This window comes from Scleropages formosus, chromosome 15 (assembly GCF_900964775.1).
Source record: "Scleropages formosus chromosome 15, fSclFor1.1, whole genome shotgun sequence".
Taxonomy (NCBI): domain Eukaryota; kingdom Metazoa; phylum Chordata; class Actinopteri; order Osteoglossiformes; family Osteoglossidae; genus Scleropages; species Scleropages formosus.
Window position 1 is genome coordinate 18923124 of NC_041820.1, and position 17531 is coordinate 18940654.

General features: G+C 46.3%; 1 protein-coding gene across 3 annotated transcripts in view; it reads right to left on the bottom strand.

Moving 5' to 3' along the window:
* btbd7 (BTB (POZ) domain containing 7) overlaps positions 1 to 17531 on the bottom strand; it is a 50690-nt gene that overhangs the window by 12469 nt on the left and 20690 nt on the right. For all 3 annotated transcript variants that reach the window (XM_029258413.1, XM_029258412.1, XM_029258411.1), the window contains exons 2-4: positions 13311 to 13538; positions 8926 to 10056; positions 538 to 746 (exon numbers count right to left, since the gene is read on the bottom strand). In XM_029258413.1, the coding sequence (XP_029114246.1) occupies positions 538 to 746; positions 8926 to 10056; positions 13311 to 13392 (1422 nt within the window). In that variant the 5' untranslated portion in view covers positions 13393 to 13538. The remainder of the gene's footprint in view (positions 1 to 537; positions 747 to 8925; positions 10057 to 13310; positions 13539 to 17531) is intronic.

A 17531-nucleotide genomic window follows, 5' to 3' on the forward strand; every position in this document is an offset into this window, starting at 1 on the left:
GAAAAGATGACAGCTGTCACAGTGAAAATGACAGCTTATTATTCTCCCATTCTATTTTTTCTTTTAATTTGCAAAATTACATCAAATATGACAAGAGAAAGCTTGCCCCTTCTTGCCTAATAAAATGCAGCGAGTGGTGTTCCGTCTTGCTAGCAGTTAGCCGCTGATGTCTCTGCCTCTGCTTTGAATTTCATAGCTTGTCTGTTGCGATCATACAGCCGAAATGAAACGCTGCCCAGGAGGCATCACGTTGACAGCTTCTAAGGTGTTCTCTGTCACTCTGACAAAAAGCTGGCAGCCGTGGCCATGGTTAGCTCACAGAAATATGAATGTCGGCTAAATAGAGCTTTAGCAACCAAGCCAGTAAATGCCAATGAACAAGTGACCGATTACCAAGTTAAACATTGAAAAGTTCAAGGGTTCTAGGGTCTTCTCAATTACTGACGGCATGCTTCAAAATTCACGTGACTATGGATGGCCTGCCGTTTTCTAACATGATACAGAGAAGAGGAGGTCCAGAGAAGGAAGGGGTCTTACCTGCAGGTAGTCAGACTGGATGGCGGTGAGCAGGTGCTCCTTGCTCAGCTCATACAAGACGTCGGAGGTCATGATCTGGCCGATGTCCTCACAAAGAAAGTGCAGGGCCTGGCGATGCACCCATTTAGAGCCATAGGGCTGGGAGCTCCACTTCAGGATGGCGACCAGCGAGTCCAGCGAGAGGCTCTCCACCACTAGGTCCTCACAGCCTGCAATGGAGAAATGGGAAGTCGAAGAAACCACTGCCAGACCCGCTAAAATGATCCAATGCTTCATAGCCACTTAAGTTCAATTTTGACAAATTTTTGTTTTAGCATGCTGTTGAAACAATAAGGGAAGAAACTTCTGGCAGAAACCATATCCCCTATGCAACATTTAATGTGTTAAAAAAGGATTACAAAAGCATTACAGAAGCATTAGAGTGCAGCTCTGCTTGTGTGGTACAAAAAAGGAGCAAACATTTCACATTACAACCTTGGGCTTAACAAGTAAGGACACACAGTTCATTCGCTCAACACAATCTTCCTGTGTTTTTCAGTTGATTTACAAGAAATGTATGCTTACTGCAATGGCCAGGAAACCAAATTTGTTTCCAAAACACTTCAGAACGCTCTCTGTTGTAAATGCGGCACAGACACAAATAGTGTGCCCTTTGAACGAAGAAAGCAAGTGTTCAGTTATGAGAACAACGTGGGATATGTATGCGCGCCTCAAAAGATTGCCTCCTTTTGCTGCTCTGAACTGTGTGGGCATCAGAATTTTCCAACACTGTCTAAATGAAACCTCTAACCTTTTACAACAAAAACAAAGAAAAACGCCTAAAATAAAAACAATTATGCATTCTTCCACTCATGCTTATGCTGGGGCACTTCTTAGGGAAACGGTCGGTTTTAATTCCATTGCAAAACCAAACAGGCCCCCCAATTTTCTTCCCTTTGGGACATCCAACAAAATCAATTAACCTTGCTTGCAATGACCCAGATGCAACTGCCCCACACACTCAACGCTACGAAAGAACAACCTAACAAAGTGAGTGTTTGGAAGCAGGAAGCACTCAGTCCCACACAACATGTAGTGTGTTGGCCTGGATTCACCCCCCAAAAGACCTCCGGGAAAGAATGAGATAAAAACCTAAATTTAAAATGAAGCGTAAGACAATGCAGAAATCTCTTCATCCTGCATGTGTTTGAGGGGTCAACAATGTCTGTAATGCAAAGGACAGCTCCACACAGCAGCAGCTTCCGATGGAGAAAGCCTCAAAGATGGAGCACAACGGCCCAGTGGTGAACAGTACCAGTGCCCATCCGTGCCAGCTGTTATCTCACATCCACAGGTCAACTTGTGCAACCTCCCACCCCCCTAGAGATCACACAGAAACAGCAGGGAGTCTGGCTCAGCTCCAGTCTCCTGCAAATCCACAGAAATACCTTCCACTAAACCCAGGGGACTGAAACACACCCTTCAACAAACGTCATATAGCAGTGTTCATCTGAGCTCGATTAAAAGTCACAGCGTGTGCCCACACTCAGTCTGTCCTATTGCCCTACGAGGGAGGCCCACTGGTTTCTGTTTATGGTAATGTCTCCAATACATGTCTATTTTCCCCTCCATCTTCCAGTCTCTCTCTGTATTGCCCCCTGCTCTACTCAGGCTCAGCTCTGATTGACCTCCAACCAGCAAAAAATTGTCTCCTAACAGAAAGTTGCAATTGTTTGCCACGGTAGACACTGCAAACAGTATAGGTCGAAGATCACACCCACTTTCAGAGGCTTGATGCTGATGTGAGGGGGTGCAGGCAGAAGGGAAACTGTGCTTTTTCTTTTGTTGATGGTGTCTAGCTGTGTCAAGCTTCTGGTTGCCAGTAAAATGACATATTTGGCTGTAAACAGCAAAATGACAGATTCAGGAGTGGCACACAGAAGCAGAGATGCCTGCTAGCTGCGGACATTTGGGTCTAATTTTAAATGTCATACATGCTTACAGTGAGCTGCACTGGGAAAGCATGGGGACAGCCAGAGCTCTAGGGATAGTTCCAGCATCAATGCTCTGCTGGGAATGTGATCTTCTTGAGTTACAGCCCTGCTCTACTTTCCATCCGTTCCCGTCTGCCGGAGAGCACACGCTCTAAATCACGGACTCATCGGGTCCGTCACTCCTTCTCTCGCTGGTTTTGTTCTCCGTTTCTTTTGCTCCTCTCCCTTCATTCCCACTTTACGGACATGCAAAGTTATGCAGATGCACTCAGCGGAGCCTTTGAAGACACGACTGAGCTGGGTGCCATTCGGGGTCTGACTGCGAGGGCGGCCGACTTCAACGGAAACCAAGCATGTGGCCTTTTATCTCATACAAACAGGCTGGCCAGATGAAGACAGCCGCTGCTTCTCCTGGAGCAGAAAGAAGGGCGGCTTGAAAGGAGCCCCCTCGCTGGCGGGCTAACCCCAACACTGGCTCCTCATTGGCTGAGAGCAGGAACTGCAACAATGCTAGCTTTGAGCGGTACTCTTTATGCCAGCCTTTGCGATTATCATCAGCAATGAACTTGAAACCAGAGCAAATTTTTGCTGTTGGTGACACGCAGCAGCAAGAGCTTATTTTCAGACCATAACATCATCATGCTGCACAGCTGAGGGAAAACTCAACTTCCACTGTCTTTGCAATTCTTTGGTCACCTCTATTTATAGCCTCTATCTGCTTGTGTCGGTGTCAAAACAACATGGTTCTCCCAGACGCCCCTTTGGAGCTGCAGCTGTGTGGAAACAAACCCTCTTCTCTGCATACATTGTTAGCTGCACCCATGACATCTCAGGCACAATTTTAAGACTCCTTGACACCAGCAAGAGAAATACAAATGTTCCGCCTCATCCAACATTAGTGAAGGGAAACATTTTTTTTTAATTGAATGAAAATCATAATAAGAAGCAGCAGCAAGGGAAAAGCAGACAGGTATTAGATATTGTCTGTGTTCAGATGTGATTTTAATCACATTATCTTCACTCCAAAGGCCTTGCCTGGCATTCCCGGAACTAAATAATTGATTCCACCTTATTTATCTCTCCTGCTGCCCTCCGACTCTCTGATGATGTGCTTTTCCTGGCAAGCAGCCCTGGTGGTCAGACCTTAGCAAGGCCACCGAGTAAGGCTACCGTCAAACAAAGAGTGCAACCGCAGCATGGTTCTCACTGCAGAGGCCAGGGAAATCTGGAGCAACAGTATGCTTTAAGCTCTGAAATTCATTGGTTATCTGAAGGAAGCCCTTCACCAGAATGGCAGCTCAGTATCTTCTCAGTGCGACAGTGCAACAGAGCTCTTCTTCCAGTGGCCCAAGCCAAGCTTAGTCCGCTGCTTGCCGGACTAAGGCTACCAGTTCTCCTTTGTCAGAGCCGAACCCAAATTCCACAAACTGACAGGTCTATGCTTTGTCTCCTCCATCCCCTTTCCATGTCTGATTGTCTTTGTTACTGTGACAGGAGTTAAGTGCTGCAAAAGCATTTTTACCTGCCAGTGAGTCTTGCTCTGCCATAAGGTTCAGATGAACCACACAAGTCAGACCTGAATCATACCACCCTCTCCGGTCAGAGGTAACAAAAGAGTTACAGGACATTAAAGGATATAGTTCACACTGACAGCACATTTCTTCCTGGTGTGGAGACAAAGACGAGCTTCACAATGATGGGTGCGCAGACGTATGTATGTATGTATAACCACAGGCCAATGTAAAAGTCTGAATTGCCTGCCCCATCACACTGAAGTCTTGTAGATTAGAACTTTACAGGTCTAGGATGTTTAACAGAGGCCACCCACAGCCTATCACTCACTCTGATGTGAAGATGGGGATTAATGGAAAAACAAAACAAAACAAAAAAAAGAAAAAAAAAAGAAAAAAAAAAAGAAAAAAAAGAATGATGACAGAAACCCTTCACGCTAAGAACGAGTTTGTGAATTTCTAAATTCAGGTCTACATGTGCAACAGCCACAGAAATTCAGGAGGCTTCATCTCCCCTCATGGATCCTTTAAGTTCATGCTACAGGTAACTGCACACAGCCGGGGTTGGTGGAGTGTTGGCCATGTGGTCAGGCACTCAGCATCAGTATAACACTCAATCACCCTCATCAACATTTGCTTTCGAGTGACCACAAGAGGGAGGCCTCAGGTTGGTCAAGCTGGGACCCAAGAGAGTGGAGAAAGGGGAGAAGGGAGGTGTAGAATGGATAGCCAAGAGAGGAGACTGAACACTTCAGGCAGAGGAAAAACAAGGACACTGATACAAAAAGGTCACTCGCACAGCAGAGATAAGAGTTTTAGCAGAACTATTTGGTTACACTAGTTTACCCCTGTGGATGACAGAGGAGCTGAAATGTGCGCACGTACACACACACACACACACACACACACACACACACGGAAACAGTGAAAGATGGAGAAACAGATGGGGACAGATACAAACACACACGGAATCAGATGAGGCGATGAGGCACAGTGCTGTGTAACGCTCAATCCCACACGACTCCGCAGTAACAATGATATACAGCGGCTTTACATCGACTGCAGTAACAGCATGGAAAACAAGCAGCATGGGCATTTTAGATGCTTTCTTGTGACATTTAATAGAAAAAAAGACCTTCCAGAAAAACCTATGGGGAGAACAAAAAATTCTTTAAAAAAAGGGGGGGGAACAGATGGATCTTTAAAAGGAAATGTATGGGTGATGGAGAGTCCCTCCACTGAAAGCTTGGCACAGGTAGATTTCAAACACAGACAAGACAAAGAGGCGAGATGAGAGCGGGTTCCTTGGTCCAACGTGAGGCATTCTCAGCTGTTCCCAGCTTGTTAAAACCGGCACACTTCTCCCCAGCCAGCCACGCAAACAATCCATTCCATTTTTAAACTGCTCCTCTGATCTTAAACAAAGTGCCTGTGTGCGCCGCAGAAAAGATAATAAATTATAAAATAAATGCAATGCACTACTAAGGAGCAGAAAAAGTTAAAACATCATAGGAATACCTGTCAGCATGTGATATCTCCATAACCCCATTTCCCATGTTCTCCACCCAGCCCAGCACACACCCCCCCCTCCATCCTGCCCCATTCAGAGCATGTGGTGGGCGGGGGCACAGCGTGGCAATGCAGTACAGGCGTATTTGCCGTGGCAGCGGCTGTTCATTTGCACTTCACAGTGGAACAGTGGCTCCTCTGGGATGATGCCAGAGTGGAAATGCTGCGTGGGGTAGAGGAGAGGGAGGGGATTGCTATTGTCTGTTTGGTTGTTTTAAATATATTTGCCTGCCTGTCCATACATTCCCCTCCCTTCTCGATTCCATTTCAGTTCTTCTACGAGCCAGCCAGTAGGGTGCTTCTTGAGGGTAGGGACTAGGACCATCACTGGGTGGTGAAGGATGCCACACTGTTCTGCCAGGCCTTACATACACTGGAAACAAAGCTTAATAACAGGGTCATCATGGAGTCAGTAGCCAGAGCGAGGCCACTGCACTGACTCTGCTGGTCGACCTTTATTTACCACAAGGTCGTTTCTCACCCTTCCAAATGACAAACACCTTAAAAGAAAAGGCTGACATTTCAACAGCACGTAATAAATAAACGGAATAATAAAGCCCTGACAGGCGAAGTGAATCTGAGCTCGGTGACTCCGTGTGTCAATAAGTATGTCAGCAGAGATGTTAATAATCCCGCCCTTTCTACCTGCAGCCGGCCGCAGCGCACTGTGCATACTAACAAGGTGAGGATGGCCTACTCACGATTTACCAAGGTTGCACTACCTGGTTTCCAGGAAAGAGCTCCTGTATGGAAGAAACTTCTCATTTGACATTTATATTACAGTTTAATTTTATTATTTAGCTGGACTTTTCTCCAAAGTGACTTACAATGTTAAGGTACATAAAATGGTTTATCTATTTATACAGCAGGGTACACTGGGGAAATTCAGGGTAAGAGTACTACAGGCTGAGGTAGGATTTGAACATGGAGCATGAGGTGCAAAAAAGCAACTGTAACCACTTTGTCACCTGTCATAATTGACCTCAACAAAGCCAGAAGCAACACATAGCATTATGCAACCACAGTCAGCAAAAGGACCATGCCTGACATGATGGTGGCCACTAGGTGATAATTCTGCACTACAGGGAAGGAGGGGAGGACAAAACAAATGGCAGTATTGTAAAAGCAACAGGTACAAGCAGGTACCAAACATGGAGAAAAGCAGTGGCTAGCAGAGGTCATCTTGGGACGCAGCAGGCAGCGGCACTCAGGATGATGTACGACACGGAGCTCCTCTCCTCGAGGGCAATTACCATGGATGACATTATTAATAGTCACCAGGCACGGCAGTAGCAGCACTTCGTAAAAACTCACCACCTCTCCACAAGGAGGCTTGGTGATGCTGAAAGTAGACAGATCTCCAGACCTGCGTTCTACCACAGATGTCAGGCGGTTGCTGTGTGGAATCCACAGGGCAACCGTGGTACAGAAAGAACCCAGTTAAATCAGCTGGTCTGGTCCCCATGGAGGCCATTTATCCACCCTTCCCAAACTGACTGAAAGTGCTGCGCATGTTCCTAGCCCCACAGGCTTTCTGCACAATCCACCACTCTGGACTGATTGAGCCTTATTTCAGCTCTGAATCCTAGCACTGATAATGCTGCCTTCAGCTCAACTGCTAAAGCAACCAGACTATTGTGGGCTTGAACATTCAGTTCACCCAGATGAGTCTGACACAGAACCAGGAGGGAAAGACAAGGATGGCAAAGCTGCTGCCATACTGCTTTGCACTTTGATTTCCTTCCAGCCATTGGGAGTAAAGCCAGCCTCCAGGTTCTGGCTAGTTTTAGCAAGGAAAGAGGAGACAGGGAGTTGAAGAAGAGGTAGGATGGGGGTTGAGTATGGAGAGCATCCACCTCTTAGCCCAATCTAATTGGCTACAGGACAGTAACGGCTCTCTCACTGAGAGGTGTCACACACACGCTTTTCTGAGAAACCTGAGAATTACTGGCCTTGTACTAACTGGCGAAGGGCTTCACCGCAGCACTGGCATCCTCCTTCTCAGAACAACTTGTCTTCGTCCAGCTCTTCCAGCAGAACACTTTGCCACTGGGTCTTGTGCAATACACAAAACACAAGTTTTCCCTGGCCTGCCAAAAGCCGCCGGGGACAAGCTGCATATGTGACAGTGAAGTGAAAGCGAGGCCTCACCTCCCAGCTGACTGCGCAGGCGACAGACAAGAGCCAGTCAAGGGCCAGAGAAGAGTGTTCTCCAAAATGAACCAGCTGCACAGGCAGGACACAAAAGAGGGACATTTCTGTCCACACAGAACCAAGCTTTCGCTCAACTGAGGTTTCGTTCATGATCATGTCAGCAAAATCAGTTATGTCTCATTATATCTCGTGTTCTCAGACTTGATGGCAAGTATTTAGAGCAGCACAAAGAAGCCAACATGAGACCTAACAACCAAACCCAATAATGACTAAAGGGTCTTATTCTCACGTTATAAGAGGGGTATAATTTAAAGACACACATAAACAGAGCAGCACTTGTTCCCTTGGTTTGTTTTAATTACAGCTCCAGACATGATGGCTGCAAGGAGGTGGGTGCCAGATTTCTGTAACATCCAAGTCTGATCCCAGTTTAAAGTACATTTATGCACCATTTCATAGAAGAACTTACTCCACAGAAGGGAAAAAAACCGCTGAAGGTGCAAAATTAGAAAGTACAGAAAACAGACATTTCACCAAAAAAAAAAAGATAGAAGTTCTCTTTCTCACAGAGCTAATCAGTACAACATTCTGGCAGTGAGATAGTGAGAATGTGGGGAAAAACAATATTATGTGGATGTACATATACCAAATTATTTTGTCACGCTGGTAAATAATTGTTAAAGCTGCGTAACAGCAAACGCAAATAAAACTCAGTGAAAACCACACCAACTGCAAGAGGTGTGCGTATCGATGCAAGAAGCCTCCTATACTGGGATCTGTGAGAAACAGCAGGCCCAAAAAGAGAGTTCTGGGCAGGTGGGTCAACAAAAGCAGACGCACAATCTAAGGACTGTACGGAACCCAAAGGGCTTACACACAAATACACAGCTGTAAAAAAAAAAAAAAAAGCATTATAAACTGTTGTACTCTGCACAATTCACCTTGAACATAAGCTTAATTTCAAAAGATGGACAAGCTGTGATTTACAAGTAAACCTGGGAGCCACATTCTGAATGAGAGTGTGAAACTGGACTTCAGTGTGAGAATGTGTTCTTACCTCATGCATGACTCACAGTCATGGCGTGATTGTGTATATATGTACATGCATGTGGCATACGTTAAGCCAAAATAACATTTGTACATGTGCACAAATATATTTAGTGTACATATATTTTGTATACCTTGTGCCAGCATACTGAACTCCAGGAAGAGGGCAATGTGGTACAACTCCATGGCCTCCTCAGCGCGGGTCATGTTGGCCTTCCCTGCCACCAGTGCCTGAACCTCTCCCAGGCTGCCAGTTGAGGGGCTGGAGCGCAGCACATAGGACAGGTCCACTACATCTGTGTACATGCAGTGCAGGATCACGCGTGCATACTTCCTGGGGATGATGGATTCGTCCAACACAATGCGTGTGGGGGTCTGCAGGGTGCGCTCCGTCATCTCCTCACCCGTGCGGATGCGTCTCTGGAGCAGGTTACGGAAGAATGGCGAGCGTGCAGACAGCACCGCCTTGTGGGCCCGCAATTCCTCCTCTGAGCAGCTCTGCCCCCCAGCAGCACAGACCCCACCTCCAAGGCCTCCACCAGCACCGCCCCCTGCCCCAAAGGCTTCCACCAACTCAGCTTCTGAGGAAAAGCTGAGCAGCGAGTCATAGTAGCACATGTAGTCGAAAAGGTTGCGCATGTCTGCGTCAAGCGGATTGGGTGTGCCAAATTCCTCACTCAGTTGCACCAGCACATCCACGTTGCGCAGCCGCACATCACCTGGCACCAGCTCGCCCGTGTACAGGTACCGTAGTAGTGCGGAGAACATGGGCACGTCAATGCCCGCCGTGCGCACATCTAACAGGACCTCGGCACCGTACTCCGGCGAGGAAGATAGCAGTGTCTTGAAAAAGGGGCAACGGGCAGCCAAGATAGCACGGTGCACAGGGAAGCAAGCATCCTGGAAGATCAGATCTACGTCCGTACAGTACTTGTGCTCGTAGAGGGCAGCCAGATCGCGTGCCAGCGTGCGGGCCTCAGGCCGTGCCAAGCTGGCCTGCAGGCTGAGCTCCTTGAGGGCGGCCGTACCCTCATACTCCTCAACCAGTGCATTAGCGTCCCGCACGTCCCAGCCTGATAACAGCTCACGCATTTGCTTTGCGTGGTCAGCTGAACGGCTGGACTTGCGACGTTTAATGAAACGGCGCTTGAGGGTAGCCAGGCCCGAGCTCTTCTTCTTCTTGTCTGAGGGTTTGTCTGGTCCTTGCTCAAGGCTGTAGAGCTTGGCCTCACACCCATAGGCCTGCTGGGAGTAGGAGGAGGTCCCTGCGAGGAGAGGAGAGGGAAACAGAAACACACAGTAGGTAGTCAGGACACAGGAACAAAATGCACCTATTCCAGCAGTCCTCAAGCTGGTACTTGTAGGGAATGCTAAATTGAGTAAATTATGGTAATATGTGGTCTGATAAAGTGCTTAAATCCTCAGGTAGACTGAATATCTTCTCACTCTGGGGCCAACAAGAAACAGAGCTGAAATCCACATATCTTTATAACGTATTCCCGTGCAATATATAATTACACTGCACATTCTTGTAAACAATGTGGCCTTTTGATAATTAGCAGCAGACTCTTGATACGGCAAACTTCAGCCCTCGGGAAAGAAGAGTTGTTTGGGTCTGGGGAAAATGTACCAGAACAAAAAAGCAAAAAAGAAAAAACCTCAAGATTTACACAGAGATGCTTCTGAATTATGAAAGAGGAGTGAAAAAAGTTCAGATTCTTGCTAAATATTAAAAAAAAAAAAAAACAATGGTAATTCTAATTACCCTGAGATTTGGTGTCCAGGAAAATGTTTATCTAAGACTGCTTTCCCATAAGATGAAAGCAAAGACCATGACATTTCTCAAATCTAAATTACCTTGAAATTAACATTCCTTCATATACTTAGCAAACCAAGAAGAACAAACACAGGCATGGGTGGTGGGGGTGCTTCTGGCTTGCTCGGGTAGAAATGTATAATTTCCTGCAAATACCAATTAACAAGTCTTTAATCAGAAATTCTTGCCCTGGTCTGCCGCTTTCAATTAGGGATATTGTCAATTCCACAATCATACAACACTAAAAAAAGGGAAAAATTAAATATGTGAATTTAAGAATGTGGTTTTTTTTTTTTGTCAAAAGTATTTGACCTGCAGGTACACGTCCTCGTCAGGAATTGAAGCTACCTCACATTGGCTCCTGAAAACATCTATACCAGGAAACTCTCCTTTTAACACACATCTCCTGTGTTGCGCTTAACATTGTTCAGTCCATACATGCAGTCAATACAACTGAATACAGTCCTTCCACTTTCATCATTTCTGCAGTGTTTCGCAAAACAACAACAAAAAAAAAACCTTCAAAAATCTAAAGGACAGCAAGACATAAAACAAACTGTATGAATGCTGATTAAAAACTATTAACCACACTAATTTTCAGCATCGAACCCTTTTTACTCTGCTGTGGTACCAACATCAGTAGACCTTCAATTCAAAGGCATCCAAAAAGTTCTACATTCCCCCCCCCAAAAAAAAAGGACTGCAGAAGTTTTATGAAGATTTTTACCTGCTAGGGTGTACCCCCCTCCACTGGATCATCAAGGCAGCAGAAATGTATTCCATTCTGCATCTCTATTCCATCTCCCTAATGGCCCTTACGTTGGACAGCCTCTTAATCAAAAGACCTCGACTCCCATTTCACTGGTAATGGAACCTCACATTGGAAGAATGAATTGGACATCACCATTAAAACACTGCCCCAATGTCAAGAGGTTAATTACGAATACAGCATCAGGAATCCAATTATAATGTTTGTCTTTGATTAAGATTTTATTATGATCATTCTGCAAAACAGGGGGTTGGGATCAAAGGAGGAAAACCATGGTTTTCAGACAAGCAGGTGAAGGCAGTGTAGTAGTCTTGGCCCAGACAGCCCTTGAAATCCGCAATGAAGAGAACAACAAAAGCATCACTAATCGAAACACTAGGCCACAAAACCCAGGTAATTGCTTGAGGGCACAAGCATGATCAACTAACATTAAATCAACATTTTGTGTTCCATAATGTAAATTATAATTAATATTTCCATTATAAACCCTGTCTTTAGTGATGGAACAGAACCTCAAAATGCGACTTAAGACATGAAGCAGCTGTAATGGATGTTTATGAGCTCTCCTACAGTATACCAGCCACTAGGTCAGAGGAGCATTCCATGACTGCATCAATCCTTCTCATTTCCTAAACCTTCCTGGCACATGCAAGCAAGCCTTGCAGGTTGGTTTTAAGAAAAACTGGAACTTAAACTGTGCTTAAAAATTAAAAACACTTATCTCCACCTTGAGTCTTATGCTATACACTCATGTGCCCATTATCAATAATCATTTGTTTAGTGCAGAGTTGTGGCAGTCCACAGAGCCTATTGCAGTAGCACGGGTATGAGACAGGTACATGTCAAGGTAATCAGACACTCACTCATGCAATTTAAAGTCACTAATACACCAAAACACATGTTGTTGGACTGTGAGAGTAAAACATAGCCCAAATACTATTTTATTAAAAATCTCTGGGAATATTAGCATGATGTGTAAGTTAATAAACACCTAACAGACAATGCTTCTCTACAATCCTGTAAATGTTTTTTGTTAGCGCTGATACAAAAGCACATATCGGAGCCCTGGTCACTTGCACATTCTTCAGCACATCACACAAAGGGTGCTCTGCAGAAGGGCCACGACCCACACCAGTCACATGCTGGTCCCCCATCCAGTATGGGAAACCCACCCAGGCTTGAAGTCCCCCAAGATTAAAAGTGCACTGGTCTGCACTTCAATTCATGGACTGTGTCCGAGGCTTCGGATAGATAGCAAGAGCTAAAGGGTGAAATGATGCAGTCTCCTACTAACGTCATGAAGCTGAAGATTAAAGCAGCATTTGAACCTTCTGCTGTTTTGATACGAGACACTTTGAGCTGGTATTTTAAACTCTGCACTATGCTGAAATAAAGCTATAAAAACAAAAATCTAAGTGCCAAAGGACAATTACATCTAGATTCATCTTGTCTGTTCTTCATTATTCTGTGCTGTCTTCAGAAAGAAAAACAGACCTCATAAACAACAGTCATCAATAACCCGTTTTCCCACTCTCCAGTGAGCGACAGTGAGTGATGAATAAGGGCTGCGAGTCTGAAAATGGAACTTAACATACGGACGATGAATAATTGAGCTGTTCCCTACATCTAAATAAATAAATAACTGAAATTAGAATGGACAGGAGTTTTCAGCCTGTCACACTTAAGCCCAGTGGAAACAACTGCTCAGTCAGTACATACACTACTGGAACAACCTCTGCTTTCCAGGTGACCTTCATCCCAACGCTCATTGAGGAGGTGCTGGATCAAGAAGTTATCACTGCAGCTGCAAACCAAAAATTTAACTGAAAGATACTAATCAAACTGTCACAGTGATCTGTTCCATGTCTCCACCACACATGTGCAACCACAGCATGCCAAGGTGGGGGATGCAAAGTCAGAGGTCTGACACCTACCTATAAATGTCTGCTGTGCCTGAGAGTTGCCCGTGACCCGCGGGGAGCAGGAGTGGGGATAGCTGGAGGCGTTGAGGCCCATCTTTGTCTTTGCTGTAGTCTTCTTCACTTCTGCAAAGGGCTCCACCCCTGCTGAGTCATTAGGCCCTGGGCAAGCAGGTCCTCCTCAGCTGCGAGCCCCGTCACCTAGGGCCAGGTCCTCTGCCGCCGGGCAGCCCCCAGCCATGCCTGAAAGAGAGGGAGGGTGGGGGGTGGTCAGAGCACACTGTAACAGAGCAGAGTGTAAAACAGGCTCACAGTGGAGCTCAGTTGTCCCAATGAGCACAGCAGACACAGCGCCACTCACAGGGAGTCAAACACTGGCAGCGTGCAGTATAATTCCACATTTCTCCCCAGCCTCTAGCCATCTGCCCCCCTCCTCAGGATACAACTCAGTCAGTTAAAGATACACGATCAGTTCCTGCATTATTCATTTGCTTACCAAAGATTTGGCCCAACAATGACTCGTGAAGCTTACAGTTTTCCCCATTACTCATTGACACAGCTGTGTATTTACTGAAGTCATTCATCTCAGCTCAAGAGCACAACTGCAAGATGTCCTGGGATGTGAATGTTTTGGTCACAAGGTCCTTGAAGCTTGCAGCTTTCGCAGACCGACATATGTACAGAGCTAATTATCTCTTTTTCCTTCCGACCTCATTTTTTTCCTTTAGCCGCTTTGTTTTATTTGCCAATGTTAATCAGTGTCTGTATTACCAAGATCTCAGGGCCACTAACATTGACATCAGCTTCATGGAGACTGGGAGCCCATGACCTCTGGCTGATACGGCAGCACTTGGTCCCCATGTCCCTACAGTACCAGGAATCCTCATTCCTTTCCCTAAATGGACCTAATGATTGATTTGCTGTTTGTGCACCTTTTCTGAGTGGAGGACTGTGAAGCCAAGGACACTGAATTGAAATGGGCTTCAAGGAGCTATTCCCCCAGTCAGCCTTTTTCAATTAATATTTTGGTGCTATTGCCATCTGACAGCAAGGCTTGTAATAGGTGGGAAGGGAGTGGGCACTTTGAGGAACCCAACCCATCAGCAGGTGATCTTCCAGGGCTAAACTGCCCTCCAAAATGTAATAACGTTGGATGGTCTCTAAGGTTCTGCATTGTACCCAGCATCTCCACACATCATTACAGTGGATAAACCATAACAACAAAGTGGTGCAAGTTGGGGTTTTCCAATTACTTCCTCACTGCGAATGGCCAGAAGGAAACAAAGGTGAACTTGCAGGTGTGCATGTGGTTCTTGTGTAAAGGCAGTGGCAACACCAGTTAGTTAGAACCAGTTTCCATTTAGAGATGCAAAAGCAAATCAGTCATCTGCATGAAATCAAAGTTCATGAAAACCTATGGAGTCAGACCCTCTGATTCAAGGAACTGTCACTTACTTTTTCAGTTACCACACATTAATCCTTCAATTAATAAACAGGATTTTCTCAATTAAGGTCAGTAAAATTTAACAACTGAAAGAGCAAACAAGTTCCTGTCTCCACTCCTAAAGCTTGCCGAGATTTTTCTGAACAATACAGACTTTAGCGATGACACCTCCTCCAGATCAGTGCGTTAACTGCAAATGATTAGTAATGCAGCAGCTTTTCTGAGAAACCAAGACTCTGCCCTATGAGCGTAACTGGAGATGCTTATAGATCCAGCAAATGCTACAATGAATTGTTTCGAGTAGCACAGGCACACCTGTCTTTCTCAGACAGTCATGACATACAACCTCACCTCACCTCACACTCTTCAGCAGCGACTGTTCACTGTGATCCACTGAGCCCAGTCAAAGAAATCGCAGCGGGGAACTTACGGAAGCATTTTCTCGTAACGCCTCATTATCCTGACGGATGGGGTGATGTAATGAAATAGACTCAGGCAATTACCATAATAAAACCATAAAAGGCATTCTCATAACACAACAGACATCCCAGAGTGACAAAAACGTTACACTTATGCACGCCGCAACCATTAAAACAGCGGCGATAACTCCACTCCCTCTGCTTTGGACTCATTTGCGTACTGCAGATCTGGCAACCCGTGGTGCCTTCCGCATCTTACGGCTTCTGTCTGGAGATCCCGCTCAGCTTCCAGCGAAGAAGAACAGGAAGTAGTGTGGGCATATCTAGCTTCCCCGGCTGGAAAATCCCCTGGAGCGCACCGGCAGCCCTTGATCTGTTCAGCTGCAGTAAAATCCCTTGCGCTGTGCAGCTCAATAAAGGACAGAGGCAGTGCAAAGAGGACAGCGTGATGGCATGAAAGGGAGCTCGCATCCCTCCTTCCCACCATCCCAGTGGCTGAAAGGGAACAGTTAATAAAGTAATCTTGGGAGCACCAGGGTCAGTGGTAGTTAATGCATTGGAAGGAAAGAAGGGATTCACATAGCAAGGCCACAAAAAACAAAATTGTTTGGGGTTTTAAAAAACAAACCTCTCCTCGACAAGCAATTGGGAGGGGGTGTTGGGAAGGCATGCCATCAAAACGGTCCTGAAATTTGGAGGGAGGGAGCGAGATTCCTATAAAAGGAATAGTAAGATCTCGATAATGTACAGCCCTCACCAGGAGATGCTCTCTGTACTTATCCCTCCAGCATACAGTGACCCCCTAACTCCCACCACACCAGGCGTTCCCACTGCCACTGCCCTACTTATCGAAGTTCAGCGTTGTTGCCGTTTTCAGTGTCCAAAGCCTGCACATTGCTACGACTCACGCCAACCCAAGAGGCCTCCCGCCCTCCAAGGTAGAGCGAGGAGTTTGATGACTGATATGACAGACTTGGGCGGAGCCACAGAATCAACAAAGAGCGGTCCCACACAGCTGTCAGCTGTATCCCACTTTGTGTAGCATGGCCTCATTTCTCTTGCTCAGACTTCTCGCCTAGACAGCCACTGCAGTTCATAACTGTCAAAACACACTGGAACGTCCCCCCGCATCTACGTGATGAGCTTTGTGGGAAATTTCGATTGCAGTTTAGAGGAACTTGGAAATGGATGCAAACTTCTTGTTAAATCGTTCCTTGTGTGGTGCAGACCACACACAGCAGAGTGGAGCAGTGATGAGTTCTGGTGTCCCCCGGTTCCCCAGTTCCAGCATGACGGAAGCCCATCCTATCTTATACAAAGAGAGTGCCCCCACACTCGCAAAACATGTGTGGTTTATCTCTGCCTGCATCCATGACTCTGCCTCTAAAGTGCAAAATGGCCAGGCCTTCACCATGGTAGGTCAGGTGAGCCAGGGCCCAAACGCTTTCAGTGCGTACCTCGGTGGGGGAAAAAAAAAGTCCAGTAAAACCTCATTTATCCACACATAAAAGAACACAAAAGAAAACTGAGAAACAGGAAGTTGTGTGTGCCCAAATACAGAGAGAAACATTTTTCAGAGGCATTTAAGCGCTTTGAAGGAGGGGAAAATTGAAACAAAAACGGAGGAGGAGTTTGCACATATTAGCTGCTGAATTACACAGCATAGACCCCCTCCCTTTCACTGATGAAGTGGGAGAATACACACGCGCACACACACACACTTGTACTCTGCAGTGACACATTTGCCAGTACACACTGGCCCATGCATTGTTCCAGCACCTAGTGAGGCAGAGAGAGCAAGTGAAGAGCAGACGTGGCAATGGCGCCAAGCGGCAAGGACACTGTACTACCAGGGTAAGAAAATCGAACCTTTCCAGCACAGAACACACTGCATCAACCCTGCTCAAATGGGCCCCTTGCAACGCCTGATCTGAGAGCAGTGCAAGCGGCGAGGGCAAAGTGGAAGTTAATTATGTTTGCAGGGCAACAACTTCCCAGGCCACTAACCAAGAGCAATGCCTGTGTCGCAGGGCCTCATAAAAGGGCCCGCTGTTCGACTGTTCTCCTGCTGGCTGGCGAACACAGGGACAGAGAAGGCCATAGGACAGTGGGGGGTGGCCGGCTTTCTGAAAACTGAGCACGCTGGACTGTGTGACACTAATGAGGGTCGACACACACACACAGACCAAAATGAGCCAGTTGTGAATTGTCTGACACCCCCACCTCAAACACACTCCTGTGCAAACCTCATCAGGAACCCGACCCCCCTGGGCCCCAACACTAACACATTCCATCACTCCTGTCCTTGGGACGGCTGGCACAAACCAGACCCAAAAAGACCAGACCAGACAGAACCAAACTAAATCACCAGCA